General features: G+C 36.2%; 1 protein-coding gene and 2 long non-coding RNA genes across 11 annotated transcripts; 2 read left to right on the top strand and 1 right to left on the bottom strand.

Annotated features, from left to right (window-relative positions):
- Positions 1-698: 698 nt before the first annotated feature.
- On the top strand, positions 699-3,965 carry LOC148846882 (uncharacterized). Its single transcript, XR_016101461.1, has 3 exons — positions 699-854; positions 1,055-1,102; positions 3,529-3,965. It is a non-coding gene; the product is annotated as an uncharacterized LOC148846882 (long non-coding RNA).
- A 2,601-nt stretch (positions 3,966-6,566) lies between these two features.
- Positions 6,567-14,555, bottom strand: CFIM-25 (homolog of CFIM-25). 9 transcript variants are annotated; one of them, XR_016101483.1, is made up of 11 exons: positions 13,347-14,162; positions 12,827-13,211; positions 12,670-12,715; positions 11,154-11,247; positions 10,821-10,894; positions 10,598-10,684; positions 10,409-10,519; positions 10,078-10,307; positions 8,432-8,764; positions 7,348-7,584; positions 6,567-7,225 (listed from the first exon to the last, which is right to left on the bottom strand). XR_016101483.1 is itself a non-coding variant. In XM_088952608.1 (8 exons), the coding sequence occupies exons 2-8, from the start codon at positions 12,994-12,996 to the stop codon at positions 10,236-10,238; spliced, it is 654 nt and encodes a 217-aa protein (XP_088808734.1). In that variant the 5' UTR covers positions 12,997-13,211; positions 13,347-14,094; the 3' UTR covers positions 9,929-10,235. The 9 variants fall into 9 exon arrangements, 1 of the variants encoding a protein (XP_088808734.1); XR_016101479.1 differs by having other exon boundaries at positions 7,363-8,764; positions 13,347-14,555; XR_016101482.1 differs by lacking the exon at positions 13,347-14,162 and having other exon boundaries at positions 12,827-13,263.
- Positions 7,139-14,801, top strand: LOC148846880 (uncharacterized). Its single transcript, XR_016101487.1, has 2 exons — positions 7,139-7,260; positions 14,550-14,801. It is a non-coding gene; the product is annotated as an uncharacterized LOC148846880 (long non-coding RNA).
- Positions 14,802-18,870: the final 4,069 nt, after the last annotated feature.

Below are 18,870 nucleotides of genomic sequence, written 5' to 3'. Positions count from 1 at the left end.
AATATACAATTGTTTTATATTTTTAAAAATTTAAATAATTAATAATTATTTATATTTTATATATTACTTTTAATAATTTTTTTACTATACAAAAATAACCTTAATTAATTTCAAATAGGGTTGTTCATCAAACTGATGAAACCAACCAACCTAATCAACTTGATCCAAGTTAGTTGATTTTCTAGTATTTTCAGTTAGTTTTGGTTCAACAATTTCTCAACTCGACTAGGTTGGATCAGTTTCGATTTGACCATTTGTAAACCGACCAAAATCGAATGACCTGATCATAGGTATATATTAATATTTTATATTTCAAATATTATTTTTTAATACGAGAAAGTGGGAAAATTCCCATATTTCTTAGTATAAAATATTTTATATCACAAATTTATTTTTTAATAATACTACTATATTTTTAAATTTAAATTTAATTTTTTAAATTTAAATATTTTGAAATGACTAACCAAACTAAAAGTCGACCCAAACTTGCTTCCATCTAATAATAATTACAGCCCAACTTATAGCCTTTTATTTTTTTCCTTCCAAAAGAAAAAATTATTCACCAAGGCTGCATTTATTTGGGGTGGAAAATCGAACCGGGGTAAACTTTACACCCCGGTTCGGTTTTACACATGTTAGGTAAGCATGTAACTTTACACCGAAAATCGGTGTAAAACTCCACTTCCATTTTTCTTTACATCGATAATTGATGCAAATTATACATCGAAATTATCAATGTAAAACTTGTCAGTTTCTGTCATTGAGGCAAACTCCTCTCACTCGACCTTGGCTGTCTCGCGCGTCTCTCTCCTCCGTTCTTCGTCTACTCCGTTAGCTCTCTAGCCGAACTTCTGGTAATCTCACTCACTCACTCAATTTCTCTTTCACCCCTCTCAGTTCTCCCTCTCACACTCTCTCGCTCTCTCACCCCCTCTCGGATCTCCCTCTCACTCACTCTATCTCTCTTTCACCCCTCTCTGTTCTCCCACTCACAATCTCTCGCTCTCTCACCCCCTCTCGGATCTCCCTCTCATTGATCTGCTCTGTATTGCAGATCCCATCCTATATTCAAGGGAAATCAATCCCAGCTCTTGCAGTGCAGGTATTGTTTTCATCGGAAGAACCAGAAAGATATTAATATTAATATTATTTTATTTTCTTTTCCCTCCTTGTTGATTTCTATGTTCCATCATTCCTAGGGTGGATTTGGTGCTCGATCCGCATGTGGTTTTTGTTGGATTTGTAGTGTGTTATTATTGTTGTTGTGTATTATTTTTATCGTTGTTATTGTTTATTGATTTTATTATTTTGTGTGTATATAGCGTTACTCTACTGGTTTTCTTGGTTCTGGTTTGAAGTCTATTTAATATGTCGGGGAGTTGAATGATGTCGCATAGTATGGATATATAGATTTCTGCACTAACTCTATAGATTCCATTTTAATATGTTGGGTTTTTTATTCCAAGGCTTTTGGGGAGAATGGGGTTGTTCTCGAGTGACAAGACTTAGTAGAAAACGGATCTAATTTCTCCCTCAACTAGATCCTACCAAACTCACTTCCTAATTGTTCAATTTCTACCTGAATCTAAGCTACTCACACCAGCTATGTGATAAGGGGTTTTTGCAATAAACGCTTAGGGGTTGGAGTTCTTTTGATTCTTGGTTGGTGAAGTCAATTAGTGGCATGTGAACATCTCTTGTTTCTTGTTGTTTTGCATTTTTTTCATTTTCTACTCAATTGTATCATTCTTTACAGGACCTTTAGCTATTTATAGCACTATGGATTCATTATATACACAGAGAATAGCAGAGTCAACCTTTAAACAAATGAATTTACATCACATCAACAAATATTGTTTTTACAACCTTTTGAAGTATATAGATTTCTTAATTCATTGTAGGTTTACATAATGCATGTTAATGGATTGAATTGAATGTTTGAATGATAGGGCTGTTTACTCTCTCTTTTGAAGGAGTTTCACTTGCCTCTTGGCTAGATTAATTGAATGTTGGATAGATGCTATTTAAATCATCAACTTAATGTCAATCTTCACCACCTTTTGGTCAAAATGTGAATTGAAATGGGGTATTAAGTAATTGTAGGAATGTTGAAATATATAGATTGTGTTTGCAAATAAGGCTAATGTTGTTGGTGCAAATTTCATATAAATTTATTATTTTGATTTAGGTTAAGACGCATGGTGCATTTGGTTGGTGGTTGGCTTCTTTTTCTGTTTGGCTTTGGAACATGAAGCCACAATTTGGAATTATTTTACATGGGTTTATGGATTTGGAACCACAAATCTCATTGTTCTAGGACTATAGATAAGAGTTCTTTGAACACTAGGAATTCTAGTTTTCTTAGCCAGGAAAAATAGTTGTCAAGGCGGCAAGGTGGCCATGGTTGGTTGCCTTGCTTAAGTGCCTAGCTATATTGAGTCCAATTCAAAGTAGGCTTGTCATGTTTCAGCAAGCCTCAGTGATATATTGAGTCCCAAGGTCGAGATTTTGCTGCTATAAACAGTTATCCTCAGAGTAGGCTTCTTTTTCCTAAACATTCAAGATCTGCAGCCACAAGATTATCTTCCCAAAGCAGCAATAGTTCAAAGGAGTATTCTGGTTAGCAAGGTGTGTTGATATGACCCAGACAACAGGAAGCTACCTTAGGAGGTCTTAATGCCAAATAACCACTCCTAGACAGGTCTCTATCCAAAACACTTGCTGTTTAGAGAGAGGGGTCGGGGTACCAAGTTCAAACTGTACTGATTAGGCTTAAGACTGAAAAGAGTTGTTTGGTCCATTTATCACTTATCATCACTTTTTTTTTTTAACATTGATGGTGATAATCAGGTGATGAACAGAAATCATGCTTCTAAAAACAAGAAAAAAAATTGAGAATATCCTCTCCTAATTGAAATAAGGACTGATTGGTCCTCCTACGGTTAGTGTAGAAATTGGACTTATGTTTTTTGTAGGAGACTTTTAGATTGACATGAGCCCTCGGGGGAGGAAAGGTACATGGGCTATTCTACCACCCTGGAAACTCAATTGATTCCCTATGAGAGCGAGTCAGCTTCTGATAGAAACCTAGTGTTGCAATGCTGATTTGAAATCAAACCCCAAAAGAGGGAAGTGTATAGGGCTGGTATAAACATGGGTTCCAAATCTAATGACAAAAAGAGGGGTACCGAACCTCAAAACTTCAACAACCTCGAAACCAGGACCAGTTTGGTTGACTTTGAGGAATTCCATTGACCAGCCTTGGGCTTTAGATGACATGAAGTAGGATTAAACAAAATGCAGTTGTGACACCAATTACAGATGCTACACCATTCACAGGAAAAAGTTAGAGAAACCACAAGATAGACATGAGATCAACCTGGAGAGCAAGGTTTTGAAATCACAGGACTTTAAACCCCCAAAAGTTCTTGCCCAAACCTGTGATCTAAGTGCAAGTTAGAAAGTCGCATCATGCAAAAGGGCACATGCACAAACTTGGTACTGAGTTCATGCTTACTGTTTTGACAGATCGCTCTATAACTTGTTCGAAAAGGAGTAGCAAATGAATCATCTCTAGTTGTTGGGGTCCAGGTCATTGGACTTGATGAAAACAAAGAGAAGTCTGCTGAAAAGTTGAATGAAACAGTGGAAGGGGAGATAGAAATAATTGCTGAACCAGAGAAAGGTAGAATTCAAGAGAAGCCTAGTAGGAAATCTATAGAAGCTGATCAAATACAGATGAATAATCCAACAGCTGAAACTCCACAAACAGATGATCAAATGGTTCAGTGGTTAGGTTTATTTTGTCATTCTTAATATTTTTCTTATTTTGTGTATGCAGAAAAGTAACTTGAAAGGCCCGACTTTGATTCTTTGGTTTCTACACTTTGGTTTCTTCCACTTTGGTTTCCTGAAATGCCTGAAATATTTTCTCACAGTTCTTATTTTGTCATGATTTGACTCCACTTTGGTTTCTACTTCTATTTTTACCAACTTTGTTGTCGTTGGGTAGGCTAGGCAAGACCAAAGTTGGGCTTTGTTTAATGCTATGTACACGCACAGGTGTATACGCATAGGTGTAATGCTTTGTTAAGCAAAGTGAGTTGGACTTTGTTTAAGCGAAATGTGTGTGGTTCTATATACACGCACAGGTGTTGATCTCATATACACGTTTTTAATTGAGTGTAAGCATGTGTAATCTCATGCTATGTACACACACAAACGTATAAATCCCAAACAAGCAGGTGTAAGCAGTTTGAAATTGACACCTTTCAATTCTGTGTAGTTTTACACCCAGGCTAATTCCAAACAGTGTAGAATAAACACTAAAAATTTACAATTTTCTTCCAAACGTATTACAATGCAAAATTAACATTGACCGGTTTAATTTTTGCATTTACACATCTCGCCGGTTTTCATTTACATCGATGTATTTTTGGATTTACACCTCAAACAAACGAAGCCCAAAGAAATCACTAATAACATCAGGCGGGGACAACCAAACCAAAATGCCATCGTTAACCCAATACCTAGTAGCGAGAGTATGGGCTAACACATTTTGAAGAACGTCTCACAAAGTAAAAAAGAAATAGGTAAATTCAAATTTGATTCGATTTTCTGCTCATACTCGAACCCGTATGCACACTTGTCATGTCAGCCCCCAAATTTTAGAGCACTCCAAATGGATTGAATTGAATCGGATGCAGGTAAATTCAAATTTGATTCACCTTATATATTATATCTTGATCCAAATTTGATTCACCTATATTTTTGGTAAAATCTCATTCGATTAAAATTGAAATTGGATTGCAATCAGATGAATAGCATTAATAAAAATGGCTCAAAATTATTGAAATTTTATATACCATGGATAAAATAAATTAAAAATAACTTTAATATTTAGCATCAGGAAGAGAATGAATTGAAAATAACTACTTCAAAATGTGGAATGCTTATTATAGATTGTTATCCAATACAATGATATTAAAACAGGTTTCAAAGATAAGCCCTAGAATCACCTTTGAAGCCGCCAAGATCATAACCAATCTTAACAGAATAGGTTTTAGTTCCAGGTTCTACCTTAAAAACAAACTGAAGCGACCCCTGCTCATCCTTACAATTATTAATCGAGATGATAAAAATAGGACCAATATAATCGGTTCCATCAGGTAGAACCAAACTCATTGACAGGCCTAATTTGTCCTAAGATTTTATAATTACACCCAGCAACAGCCCGTCAGAGAAACCAATCACAGAGGAAAATGACCCACCCACCTCTAGTTATGAACCAGAGGATGGACCAATGCCCCAAACGTCCCACAAGATTTCTGGTATTATCATCCGGAGATATTTTTAATACACGCTGTGGAAAGTTGTGGAAACAATCTTATGTGGGCTGATTTGAACTTTAATAAAGGAGGGAGAAATGATGATAGAAGATGTTCCAAATACATAGCACGGATGTGCTGTAGAAAGTTGTGGGGACAATCTTTTGGGAGCTGATTTCAACTCTAATAAAGGAGGGAGATAAGCTTCCACTTAAGAAGTGTAACATCAATTTGAGGTTATCAAAAGTCTAACCGACAAAATGAAAAGAATCCCCAAATCATGTTACTCTTCATGATGTGATGGCGACATATTTTATTCTTAAGTGTTCAAGATATCTAACATCGAAAACTCAAACATTCTAAAAGTATTAGCAACAAGCCCGTTCAGACTCTGCTTTGTTTACTGAAGATTAGGATTTGAAAATATCGGTCAATTAGGAAATTATCCCCTTTCCTACAGTCATTTTGCCCAAAATTTCCTACAGCCATTTGTACCTACGGTACAACAATGTTGAAGGTATTTATGCAATATTCTCGATGTAGGGTATTATAGTACCCATATCCATAGTCACAGATACGAGATGTTGGGATATGCCATGACTTATTGGGTATATATCCCACAAGTCATGCGTACACATATGATAGGCTTTCATGCCGGGCCGTATTGTGTTGTATAGATGAATATGGTCCAATATGCACCAGTATGCTCAGTGCTTAATTTGACAAACTGTATATTTTTTTGAATTTTAATAAAAATTCAAATTTGTAATTATAAAAAATTGAAATAAAATTGTAATTATAAAACCTAAAATCAATAAATTAAGATTCAATTTTTTTCAAATATTTAATAAAAACCAAAAGTTATAAAAATAATTTATTTTATTTACCTTAAATGATTTATATGTTTTAATTTACATATAAATCATATTTTAAAAATGAAAACATATTTACTATTTAAAAAAATAGTTATTACTCATATAAAAAATCTAAATAAATAAAGTTTTCCAAAATTTTAATAAAAATTAAAATTTATAAAAGATGATTATTGTATGATGTAATAATGTATACATGTTAGTCTCATTATTATTGATTGCAATGCTTGTCTTTATATGACCTATTAAGGTGTGCATTTCTCATGTCTTTATGCCTTATTGGTAGATATTTTGACTTTGATTTAAGGTTAATAATGTATTGTACGCAGTTCCTATCCTGTTTCGATAATTTCTAAACTATATATGCATCTAAGCCATCCGATATGATACTTTGGCGCATATTTGGTTTTACGGGCGTTTTTTCAATAAACGCCATCACATGAATGCCACATACGTTTATAAAAAAATTAGAAAAACGTAAATGCCTGATTTTTGTGAACGGAGCCGTTGGGAGAAGCTTCAAATTCTCGCTTCCCTCAACGGCTCACCGTTTCACGAAACGTGGATCTAACTTGGCGATGACGTGGTTGCCGATGTGGCGGGCCATAACTCTAATCCGGTGCGTCGTCGTGCACCGAGTCGCAGCTTCTCGGCTTCTCCTAGGCTTTTTGCAGCATCGCGTTCACTGGTACCTTGTCAGGCAACTTCTCCTAGGCCTGCCACCAGCTTATCCCAGAGTCGCAACATCGTTGTTCACCGGTGCATCGTCAGGCAGCTTCTCCCGGCCCTGCCACCATCATCGTTCACATGGTCTTTGGATTTGTACAAGAAATGCCAAGCGGTTGGTGCCTGGTCCTGCCACCAGCTTCTCCCAGGCCTCCTCTGCTTCCTTGCCGTGCTTCAAACACTTCGGTGGCGTCGAGGCAGTAGAAGGCGGTACAATCTATAGCAGCGACGCCGGCCAAGTTGCGGGCGGCGGCCCACAGATAACCGGAGCAACCACCGGTACAAGGTCAACCCCAACCCCTGCATCAGAAGCAGGGGAAACAAATCCGTTACAGGTATTTTCTTGCTTTTCCTTCTTTCATCATCTACGGTTACCCAAAAGCTACGAGTAGGTTTAGACAGTTGGAAATTAAAGAAAACACCATGGTTGTCCTCACAGCAATCTCTGCAAACTTTAGGTTCATTCCGAGCGAAAAACGCAAGTCTATGTTGGAGGTGCAGCTCCAAAGCTGGGGAAAACTAGAGCAGCAGCTTCGCTGCTTTGCTCCATATAAGCAACTGTAAAGACTCGATATTGGTCCACGACAAGTTTTCCATCTCAGAGGAACTTGTCCATCTATGAGTTGATCTCATCGTGCAGGTGTTCCGCTCGGAGGAACCTGTCCAATGACAAGTAATTTGGACCGTTAGATCGAGCGGAACCTGTCCAATGACACTCAAGTAATTTGGACCGTTAGATCGATTCAATGACACTCAAGTAAATAATATGCCACACTGAATGGTTCATGCGGTTGCTTCTTGAAATGCCCCACCAAACAATCAAAGTTCAAAGAAACGTTCATTAATGCTAATGTGGAAAGTACTCTTATGGGGTGTTTTATGAAACACTCCATAAAATGTCTAACCAAACAATAAAAGCAAAAAACGTTTAAAGCAGCATTTATCAGATAAACGTTTATCTGATAAACAACCCCTCAAGAAACTGTCACGGAACCAAACATATGCTTGATCATTGCCACCACCAATCCATCATAAACATTATTTTCACTATGGTACAACTAGAACAAGAAAAGAGAGACTGTTTTCATGGTTTCAATTGCAAGCGGTAGTACATGTTTGGCAAGCTTGGCCTTTGAGCCTTCTTGATACGCCTAGTTTAAAGAGACTTCAATTTCATCTCTATGTAAGGCACATCCATTATAGAGTCATGCATTTATTGATATGTAACTGCAGGGTCCTAGTTCATTTTCTAAGCATGATGCTTTCATTTTTCTCAGGCCAAGAAAGGGTGGTTCATTACAAATGAATCTGAGAAACCAGAGATAAAAGGGGCTTAATAAGATAAGCTTACCTAAACAATATCATATGACATTACCCAAACAACATGTACAGAGGAGGTTAGAGAAACCAATCTAGAAAGAGATCAACATATCAAATCATCTGGGTAAAAAACCATGTTTATCATGTGGCAGCAAGAAATACTGCTAGAGAATGAAAGATGATTACCAAATTTACTTTAAATCAAATATTGTATCTAGTCTTGCTTATGTCCCAACTTTACATGCCAAGTTTATCCCAACTAGCTGCTTTCTATGCACCACTAGAAAGAGAATGCGGGGGGAATAATCCATGGTCCCCAGAAACTCCCCTGTTTGTAGTTCCTGAAGGAAAAAAAAGGGGGGGGGGGGGGGGGGAGAAGATAATCAAAATACCACATGTACAAACCACACATGCACATCAGGTATGAAAACATGTAAGGATAAGAATCTAAAAAGGATATGAACAATATGTAACAAGAGCACCAAGATGTGATGGCATCTGACACGGACTCCTGGATACCTGAAACAAGATAAGCTTATTTCACAAATCACAGGCTCCTAACAAAATTTAGGCCATCTAAGTTGCAAAGAACAATGCACTAGGTTAAGCTGGTTTGCATGAATGATACAAGTGATGAAAAAAAATCAGAGAGTCGTAAGTTTTTGCTGCAAGGCATGTGCCTAACACATGAACAGGGCATGGTGCTTCATGCCCATATCTCAGAAAAAGGATTGTCATTTTTAATTTAGCACAATATAAAATTCATGTGCTTGCACGCCAAGAAAGCATAATAAATTGTAAAAGATGGGGTGGGGGTGGGGGTGGGGGAAAGATGTCGGATGGTTTCCGGACATCTTTGAATCATACATTTAACATAAATGCATACCACACAGGCACACTTGCAGATATTTTCTATATGAGTAATCATGACAATGGACTCTAGGCAACATCTTGAGTCATTGCTAGACAGCCAGTTATGGGTACATTTTTCAAGTTGTGAAAACTCTACCAACCATTTGATACTTGCATAGCTAACAGTACTTGCAAATAACCAAAAAACAATGGTCGAAGTACATACACAGATCAATCCCATTGGGAGGGGGGGTTGCCTCTCCTTTAGTTCACTACTACTTTTTCATCCCAATTAGACCTTTGAATTTTTAGCCTTACTCCCTTCCTTCCCTCCCTCCCCCTTGTTGATAGGAGCAGCTCTAGAAGTTTTCATGATCGTAAACCTTACTAATATCTTTTGCTGTCGTTCTTATTTATTTAAACATATCCAACTCATACAATAAGCACTACATCACAAAACTGATTTGGTATCAAATATCTTAATTTTTGTAGACTGAGTGACAGAAGATATGATATAATTTAACAGCTACCTTTAGAAGGTTCATCTAAAAGCCACGGTATTTTCCTCCCATTTAATGGTATTACATCCACCACATAGCTTGAAAACAGGAATATATTTTGCCTACTTCATACCTTCTTATTAAACATTTCAGTTGTTTCTTTGATCTCCTTGGTTCATAGTCTACCAGCTATGCTTAGATGTATTGTTCAAAATGATATGACCTTATACTGGATTACACATTCATGGCCACTTTCAAGTTCTGGACTTGTCTTATCATTACTTAATGACAATTTTAGGTTCTGAATTTGTTTCCTCGTATAGCAACTGACTGATCAAAACTTGATTCTTTTGTAATCAAACAGACTAAACATTGACAGAGTGAGAGTAATATTTGCACAAATAATGTGAACACACTGAACAGGAAGACTTGTATTGAAAAACATCTCAAAATTTGTTGAAGCTATGACAGAGAAACTACCTCTACAAGGCTATGATATCCATAACCACTCTGCAGAGTTAACACAGTATCTAAAGTCATCCATATGACCCATCCCTTTCAGATATATCTCATTTTCCAAAATTTGTTCTTCCATACTTCAACCCTATAACCAGATGGTCCCAATTGAAAGGTACAACTCAGGCTTCAATGATGTTGAAGGAGAATTTAGACAGCAACTGTGGAACTCCAGAAATTATTCGACCATATGTCTACAAAATGCAATAGCATAAACACATCAAAGACCTAATAATGCATATAAATCAATAAGACCATTACTAAGTACTATGTAACTTCTAGTAATTTCTTATACCTTATGGTTTTCATGAATCTGAGACAGTGGAACAGCAAGCAATTTCATGTTTCTCGGTACAATGAACTTTCTACTCTCCGGCAACCTTACAAGAAAGAGTTTTATACATTCCTACATAATAATAGAGAAATCAATTAGGCAAAGTATGTCACCAAATCTTCAAGTTCATAGCTTGTGAGAAGCAACAACCTTAGGCTTTTTTACATTTGGTGACAAATATGGATAAATCAAAGTTTCATAGTCAGGCCTCCACCACATTCCAAGGCATTCTCCAACCTGAAGGTCAAGAATAAAAGCACCTTATATTACTTTGGTATAAATACAATGCATATTTCTGTGACGAAAGCATCACAACACAATTTTTTTTATTGGCAGCATCACAACACAAATGTAACAGAAGATGTCACTTAACCGCCCACTCAGTACTGGTGCCATCTTCATTAACAGAGAGCTTTCTTGAAAGCTTGCGCTTCAGTCCGTCGGTGTCTACAAAACATGTTCATTTTAGCTGAGGAATTTTTTAAAATAATTTTAATTTACATGAATAGAAAGCAAACATATACATCTTAAAAATTGGAAATTTGAAGCTCCTAATTATTGAGAATGTGCATTCTAAACAAATAGAAACCTTCTGAATTACAAGAGTATTCTCTAGAAGTCAAGAGAAGTTCTTCACCCCAAAATCAGAATGACTTAACTGATAATTATGCTGCCAAGAAGAATGATGGATGTAAGAGAAGCATACCTGATTCACCTGGTCGTAAGCGGCCACCAGGAAGCTTATAGAAGGAATTCCTTACTTGTAGTACTAACAAATGAGGATGTTTGAACAGCTCTACCTGTTTCAACAACAGTTACATGGTCATTTGAAAGTAACAGCACATGGTACAAAACTTCACCAACAGAAATGTTAATCTCTCAAGTTTTTCAGCATAGCAACTCTAGCAATATATGTCAGAACTATCTCTTGTAAAATCTTTATTTTCTACCCCTTTTGCATGGAATCAAAAGCAACCTAAGAAGGATATGGCCATATCTCTTGAAAAGCAATACAAATTTGCAGCTTGAAAAATTAAAGAAAAGATTCTATCAAATGAAAAATCATTGATATAGACCTTTAAGCTAACTAGGGCCTCTCAAACCAGGTTCAAAATATGATCATATTGTTGACTGATGAAATTAACATACATGAGTAAGGAATGAAACAAGTTTTAATTGCTACCACTAGTGGAAGGAACAGATACCCATGCACCTGGCAACATGTACGGAACTTTAGTTTGTTACACCAAGTAAATGCACCAATATGGGCATCCAGCTTATGACTAACATGGTATGATATTAATATCTACCATTCTGATTTTTTAACGGACCCAATCAATGAGAAAATGCAGTCTCCAATGAAATTCAGCAATCTTATACGGTTTTATGGGTAAATAATATTTACCAACAAATAATCATCAAAACAATGACATCCTCAATAGGAATCATAGACCCAAAAGCATGGTTGGCTGCTATCGCCAACTTGGATTTCTGAACTCTCAACTCTCCATAAAGATTCTTAGATTCACAATACCCTTGATCCTTCTTCCAGCTAGATGTCAAGAATAGCACCATCCAAGATGACCCACATGCAAAAGCCTAAATATATAAAGCCTCTGACCTCCATCTCATCAAATACCAAAGCTTGTGCGTGCAGAGTCTGATGTAAGCAGGATTAGGTAGTCTTGCACACTCACAGAGAAGAATAACGTAACGTTCAAGATTATTAGAACAAGCTACCAGACTTGTGTAGTTCCTTTCCATTGTATTACCAAAAATAGCAGGAGTAATATAAATGATGCAATTATTGACACTTAGTGACTTGTCTGCTAAATATGGACCCAGACAATATCAAGTAAGTTGTTTTCAGAGGTATTAGATCTTTCTGTAACTTCTCTTAATATTCAATCCAAAGACATTTGTTTTTCTTATGCCAATACGAAGCCATCCGATCAACACCACAATTGAACTCCCAATTCTTTCTGCAACAACTATGTGCAGACAATACAGTAGACATTTTGATATAAAAAAGAGACATCAAAACTATATGCGAAATTGCAAGGAGATCAGTCTTAGCCTCCAAATTCTGTAAAGCTTCTTTCACCAAAATGCAGACACCATATGTTTAATATTTTATCAGATAAACTAACAGCTTAAAGTTTCGACCTTGAAGCTAAAAGGAAAATTGTAAGGAATGAAAGAAAAAGAAACAGAGAACTGACCAACATGACTGCTTCCACACAAGTCCTTAACCCGTTTGCAGCATAGCTTGAATATGAAGGGGGGAAAGAATTGATTCAGAAGCCTGGATAATCTTGAAACCATTCTCTCGGCTAAAAATAGACGGAAGGATTAATAATTTAATATAGGGTAACTTACTTGGTCCTCATGCGCTGTACACGATCGGCCAAGGTTTCATCCCTGATGGTAACAGCTTCTTTGGATCCAAAGTAGTAACAACTGAGGGGATAAAGGTTCACGACAGAGCTGCTACTTCTACTGATACTACCATTCCTACCGTCTAAAGATGAGACCATTTGATCCTCCATTTATGAGACCCAGAAAGCTTTCCACAGAGATAAACAAGAAAGGGGAAAAGATGGAGGAGTCCGGGAAGATTTCTATATAATATATTGGAGTAGAACAAGAGGAAAAGCGTATCTTTACTCAAGTTTCCTACGGCGTCTTGAGATGTAAAGCGTTCGAGAGAGGAGCTCCCGTCCCAGATTTTGAAAATCTGTTGCTGCAAGAGGCGATACAGCTGCTGTGTTTGTGAAGAGAGAGAGAGAGAGAGGGTCTCTAGACAGTTCAGTGGGTGACCTCTGAAGTCTTATATGACGAGCCATAAACAAATAAAGAAAGAAATGCTTACCAGGAAAATACAAACGAGAGAATTTACCTTGTCGTAAATAGTACTTTCCCTTCTTTATAAGCCTTATCCACACAAAGGAACTTCGAAAAGGAGGCAAGTAAAATAGCTGTTTAGCCTCTTGCATATCTCAGCCACAGACACGGTCACACAGAGCCAGTGAGCCACTAGTACAAACCAATAGACCCCCAACAATGGTGAGTTGGGTACCTGGGTTTACAGTTCAAACCCAGGCTACTTTACACGATCGGCCACTTTGGACCTTTCTATGATTCTTTGAAAAGGAGACTAAAAACAGAGAACTTATTGAGATGCTTTCTCTCTGTTATATTTCAAATGCCTTCAATGGTGAGTTGGGTACCTGGGTTTTCCAAGACATAGTAATTTTTCTTAGTAAGCAGTGAACTATTAGAAGATTTCAAGCCATGCCTTGCCAAGTAAATAGCCTGCCATGTAGTTGTGGCTTCCGCAACATCAATTGTCGACAGGCGACAGACGTAGAAAACTAGAGACTTTGCTTTAACCCCAAAGAGGTTTCCTCTGAAATCTCTTGCTTTCGCACTTGTCATAGCTTTACATTGCTTTAGCTCTACATCTTCCTTATGAACCCCATTTCTGATCATGCAACGACTATATCTTGCAATAGAGATTGGGGGTCATGCCACTTTTTGACGCTTGATCAATATGGTAAGGTGAGTGAATGCCCAATAACAGAAATTCAGGTTTTCATTTTCAGTTCATACTTCATGGTTACCTTACTGCTCCTCTGTTTTGGTTTGAGTAGTAAAATACTAAACTTCCATCTTTATGATGTCATCAAAGAAAATTTTCAATCACTAATCCAATAAGTCCTAGAGCAAGCAAATCTTAAGTGATTTAAAAAAGTTGTGATAATTTTACTAGCAATTAAGGTGTCAATTTGGAGATTATATTTGAGTTTTAAAAATTTTATCTTAATTAGATTTTTTTGGGGGTCTTGAATTATGATTTCATTTATTAGAAATGGGTGCTGTGGAAGCATTGTAAAGAATTTTTAACATTTAACAAAACTTTAGTATTGAAGGGAGTTTTAAAATTTTCCATTTTAAGATTTTCTCAATTCTCTCTTTATTGATTCAAGAGGATTTCATGTTGTTCCAGAGATTGTTAGCTCTGTGGTTATTCTTTCTAAGCTCACTACTATGTTAGTGGGATCTAACGCGGAGTTTTTCTCTATATCAAAACAAAAATCAGGAAATGGAAAACTCCATTGATGATGCTTCCAAGGATTAAGCTGATACAAGCATTGAAGACACACCAACTTCAAGATCGACAATCAGTGCAGGGATAATTACAACAATTAAGGGCTGCTATTTGATAACTGTTGTACTGTCTAACTGGCCGGATGACTCGTTTCATTTGTTTACGAGTTCTAGCTAGAAATCAAACCAACATGAGATATTCAACCATTACCCATTAAGGAGCTCACAATACAAATGAAATTAATATTGGCTGGATGATTTATTTCATTTGTTTTGCTTGTTTGCAGTACAGATGAAACAAAATAAATCCAAAACAAAAGTGACCCAGAATTTACACTCTTCTGAATCTGATTTGTACTCCCATGCATTTTAACAAATGAAATTTCACTGTAAACAAACGGAGCCTAAAAAGGGCATTTAGTTCTCTCTCTTTTACAGGTATAACCACCCATTGAACACAAAATTAGCGAGTTTAGATCTGTGCCCCACAACGTCCCACAGCGCATCCCCACCTTGTATTAGGAATATCTCCCGATGATGACATCTCATCATCATCGGGTCTGGTATTATCATCAGGAGATGTTCCCACTACACAGTGGGGATGCGCTGTGGGACATTGTGGGGCGCCACCTTGTGGGGTGCAGATGTGAACTCAAAATTAACTGCCTAATTGCCCTCTGCATGGGATATCTTTCTACTCATTTGTGTGCTGTTGGTGATTGCTATCAAGTTTTCCCTGATGGTAGAGCGGCCATATGCTCTACTCCTATGGCCATGTGACAAGCCACATAATGATGGAAGACTAATTCTATCGTAATTATCTCTATGCAACACTTTCACACACAACCAAGTTTTTCTTCCTCAAATTATAATCAGGTATAACATTCCCCATGGCCATTTGCCAAATTCATCAGCTCCATTAGAAAATAGCTAGGGACCTTGCAATGCACGAGCAGGAAAGAGGAAAGATATTATTGTCTGAGGCTCTGAGCGTCATTGAGAAATTGGGAGGAAGGTGAATCTTTTAACTTTATGCCATCAATTTGGACCCCACCCCCACATAACCTTTTGTAACTATCACCGGCCAGTCACTTCTCAATATCAATTAGTCATTATTAGGAGAGATCAAAGTTTCTATTTGAACGAAAGAAAAAAAAAAATAATGCTTGAGAAGTTTCCTGGTTATTTAGGAATTTTATTCGTGCTGGCATGCCACAATGAGTCAAATTTCTTTTTCTTTTTTTTTTTTTTTGTGTAGCAAATTTCATATGATTTCATTTATTTACCGCAAAAACTTACTTTTTTCTTAAACTAATGAAGAACTACAATATATAAAAGAGTACAAGTTCTTACTGGGTATAGGCCGATACTTTTTGATTTACAAAACTAAGCAAAGTCATGATCTATATAATATTTGACTTCCTCTCTCTCTCTCTCTCTATATATATATATATAAAACCTTCGCATATTCAAATTTCCTGTAATTCATCAGAATGAAGCATCTCCTTCCATCCAAGATTTTTCATCTTTTATGAGAGCTTCGATATAAGTTGTATGGCTTATTTATAACCTTTATTTATAGCTTCCTTCTAACAGTAGTTGATATTATAACCTCTATTTATAGCTACCATTTGTCAAAATTAAATCTGCCATTTTCATGTCATCTCTAGCAGAAGGTGCTCCTTCTTTGAGGGTTGGAATCCCACCTCCTATTGATTGCACCCGAGGGTTTGTTAGGGCTTGCAGTTGAGATCCATTTGCTAATTTTCCAAGAAGAGTTGATTAGAATCTGCTGTAATTTTCTAGCAATAGGCCACCCATTGGATCCATGTTTTTAGTTTTCCTTCTTCCCGGAAACTGCTATGTGGAAAATAGATGGATTTCATGAAGCTAGCCCACCAACTATCAACTATCAGGTTCAGCCATTAGTTTCTATATAGTTGCTTTATGAGGACTTAGGAGAGACAGATTTAATTCTTCGCCGTCCCCCTTCTTTTGTTTAGGCAGAAAATTATTTTCCATGCTATTAATTAGGGGTATAAAAGGGATCAAATTCAAATCTAATCAGTCAATATCTAAATTTGAATTAGATTAGAAAAATTGATATCCGATGGATATTGAAAATTAATATGCAAATTCGAATTCGAATAAATTTTCAAATATTCGTTCCAATTTGAATTCGACCAATTAATTATTTTAGATAATTACTGAATATATAAAATAAACATTTTATTTATATAAAATATATAAATTGCATAACATTTAAATATTTCATATATTATATATAAGAATTAAATAATCAATCAAATTTGGATACTTATCGAATCGAATCAGGTCATATCTCAATTTGAATCCGATTAACTATTCGGTATAAATAAGATATCCGAATTCAATTTGATTATGTCTCAATTTCAAAATCGAATTTTCGAATACCGTTGACACCCCTACTATTAAGTGCCTGTTGCTGGATGATTATCCTTTTTTTTATATTCTTAATAACACTTGAGAGGTACTTATTCACTTGTATTTAAAGTATAGGAATTGCTGCTAGTACAATAGATAGACAAAAGTTTGAGTCTAGATCGCCTGCAAGCAAAAACACTACTCATATAGCATCCAATCACACATTAAGAATATCTTTCTTACATTTATATTAAATTCATAGGGAGATATTCCCAATGTATGGCTGTGGATTCCCAGAGTGTGTGCAGAATTTTCACTTGTAGGGAATCCTGTCTCAAAGAGTTTATCCTTCCATGTAGCTAAGTTGGCTTCAATCATAGTCTTTATTAATTACTCTTTATTCTTTGGGTGTGCATACATGGATTGCACCCAAATACTTGTCATTCTTGCTTAGGGGTTTCATCCCCATATATTTCAATAAAAATCTTCCTAATTTAAGATGAACATTCATATCAAAATAAATTCTTGATTTGGAGAAGTTTATTTGTTGACTTGAAAGCTTCTCAAATTCATGCAAGACCCTCCTAAGAATCCTTAGTTGATGTTTCTTTGCTTTGCATAACAGCAGCAATCATTTGCAAAAAAAATAATAATAAATAATAAAAAATAGATGCAACACCTTTGTTTTATTTTTCCTACTTCCAATGCTTCCAACTCCCCTTTTATTTATTGCTTATTCAATTAATGATGATAAAACTTGCATACCTAGAAAAAACAAGTATGAGAAAGATGGGATTTCCCTATCTCACTCTACATAATTTAAAATGCTCCTGAACTTGGCCATTTATTTTAATGGCAAAAGTTGGAGTTCTAATGCAAATAATACACCATTTTTTGCACCACTCCAAAAAAACCCATCTTTTTCATAATGTTCACTATGAAGTCCCAACTAACGTGGTCAAGAAACCATGCATTGACCCAACCGGCCGGCTACATAGTTAAAATTTTCAAACCATTTCCTGGTTAATGGTTCAAGCCACCAGACAACGTCAGTCTTGAATTGTTTATCCTAATTAATGCCTTAAACACCAAATATTTTGAAATTCTATGTGTCTGTTTGGAACCGTTGCTGTTGTTCCAGAAAACGGTGCTACATCAGCACCATGTAGGAAAAAATGGTGCTCTAGGAAATAACCTTCTATTCGGAACCGTTTTTTCATAGAAAACAGTATTCTAAGCCATGCCTTAGAAATCAGGAAGGCATGGCTTGGAGCAATATCAAATTTGACGTTTTCTGGAGTTGCAGCTCGTTGCTGCCAACAGGACAGTGATGTGGCAGTGGATAATGGGTAGAAGTGCAGAAAATGCTTCCTGGAGCATTGGTACCAAACAGAAAAAATTGTCATTGATATAAGAAACGTCCTACCTAGCAGCAATGATTCCAAACAAAAAAAAAGCACCATGCTCCAAGCCACATATCAGCAGCACCATTCAGAAAACGATGCTGCAACTGAGCATTTATGCCAAACATATATTATACTTATATCATCTCAATGAGTGATCATGGCTTTCAAAAAAATGAATGAGAAGGGACATGATTGAAATAATAAGAAATGATTTAAATTCCCATAATGTAATGATGGACGTGACACTAAATTGTTAGAAGCATCTTTAAAGCAATTTGTATCTTTGTACTATTTCTTTAATCAATAAAGAAAGACTTTTGTTTGAGTCATTATTGATATTGAATGCTTGTGCTCTTTATTATATAGTTGAGAGGTTACATTGTAAGGCATTCAAGTGGTGAGTGAGACCCATCATCATGAGAGATATGAATGACCCGGTTCTTTATAAATCTGGAATATCCCAACTAAGGGTGGACTCAGGCAATTCACTCTATATATGGGTGT

This window comes from Nelumbo lutea, chromosome 6 (assembly GCF_056320005.1).
Source record: "Nelumbo lutea isolate HS-2025 chromosome 6, American lotus-T2T, whole genome shotgun sequence".
NCBI lineage: Eukaryota > Viridiplantae > Streptophyta > Magnoliopsida > Proteales > Nelumbonaceae > Nelumbo > Nelumbo lutea.
This window is presented reverse-complemented; position numbering and strand designations above follow the sequence as displayed.

Excerpts from the sequence above, each read along its gene's own strand:
- CFIM-25 (XM_088952608.1), bottom strand. The coding sequence starts at position 12,996 with ATGGAGGATCAAATGGTCTCATCTTTAGACGGTAGGAATGGTAGTATC. Across the intron at positions 10,685-10,820 it reads GCACCAGTACTGAGTGGGCG|GTTGGAGAATGCCTTGGAAT; the intron begins GTTAAGTGACAT and ends CTTGACCTTCAG. Across the intron at positions 10,308-10,408 it reads AGATTCATGAAAACCATAAG|ACATATGGTCGAATAATTTC; the intron begins GTATAAGAAATT and ends TGCATTTTGTAG.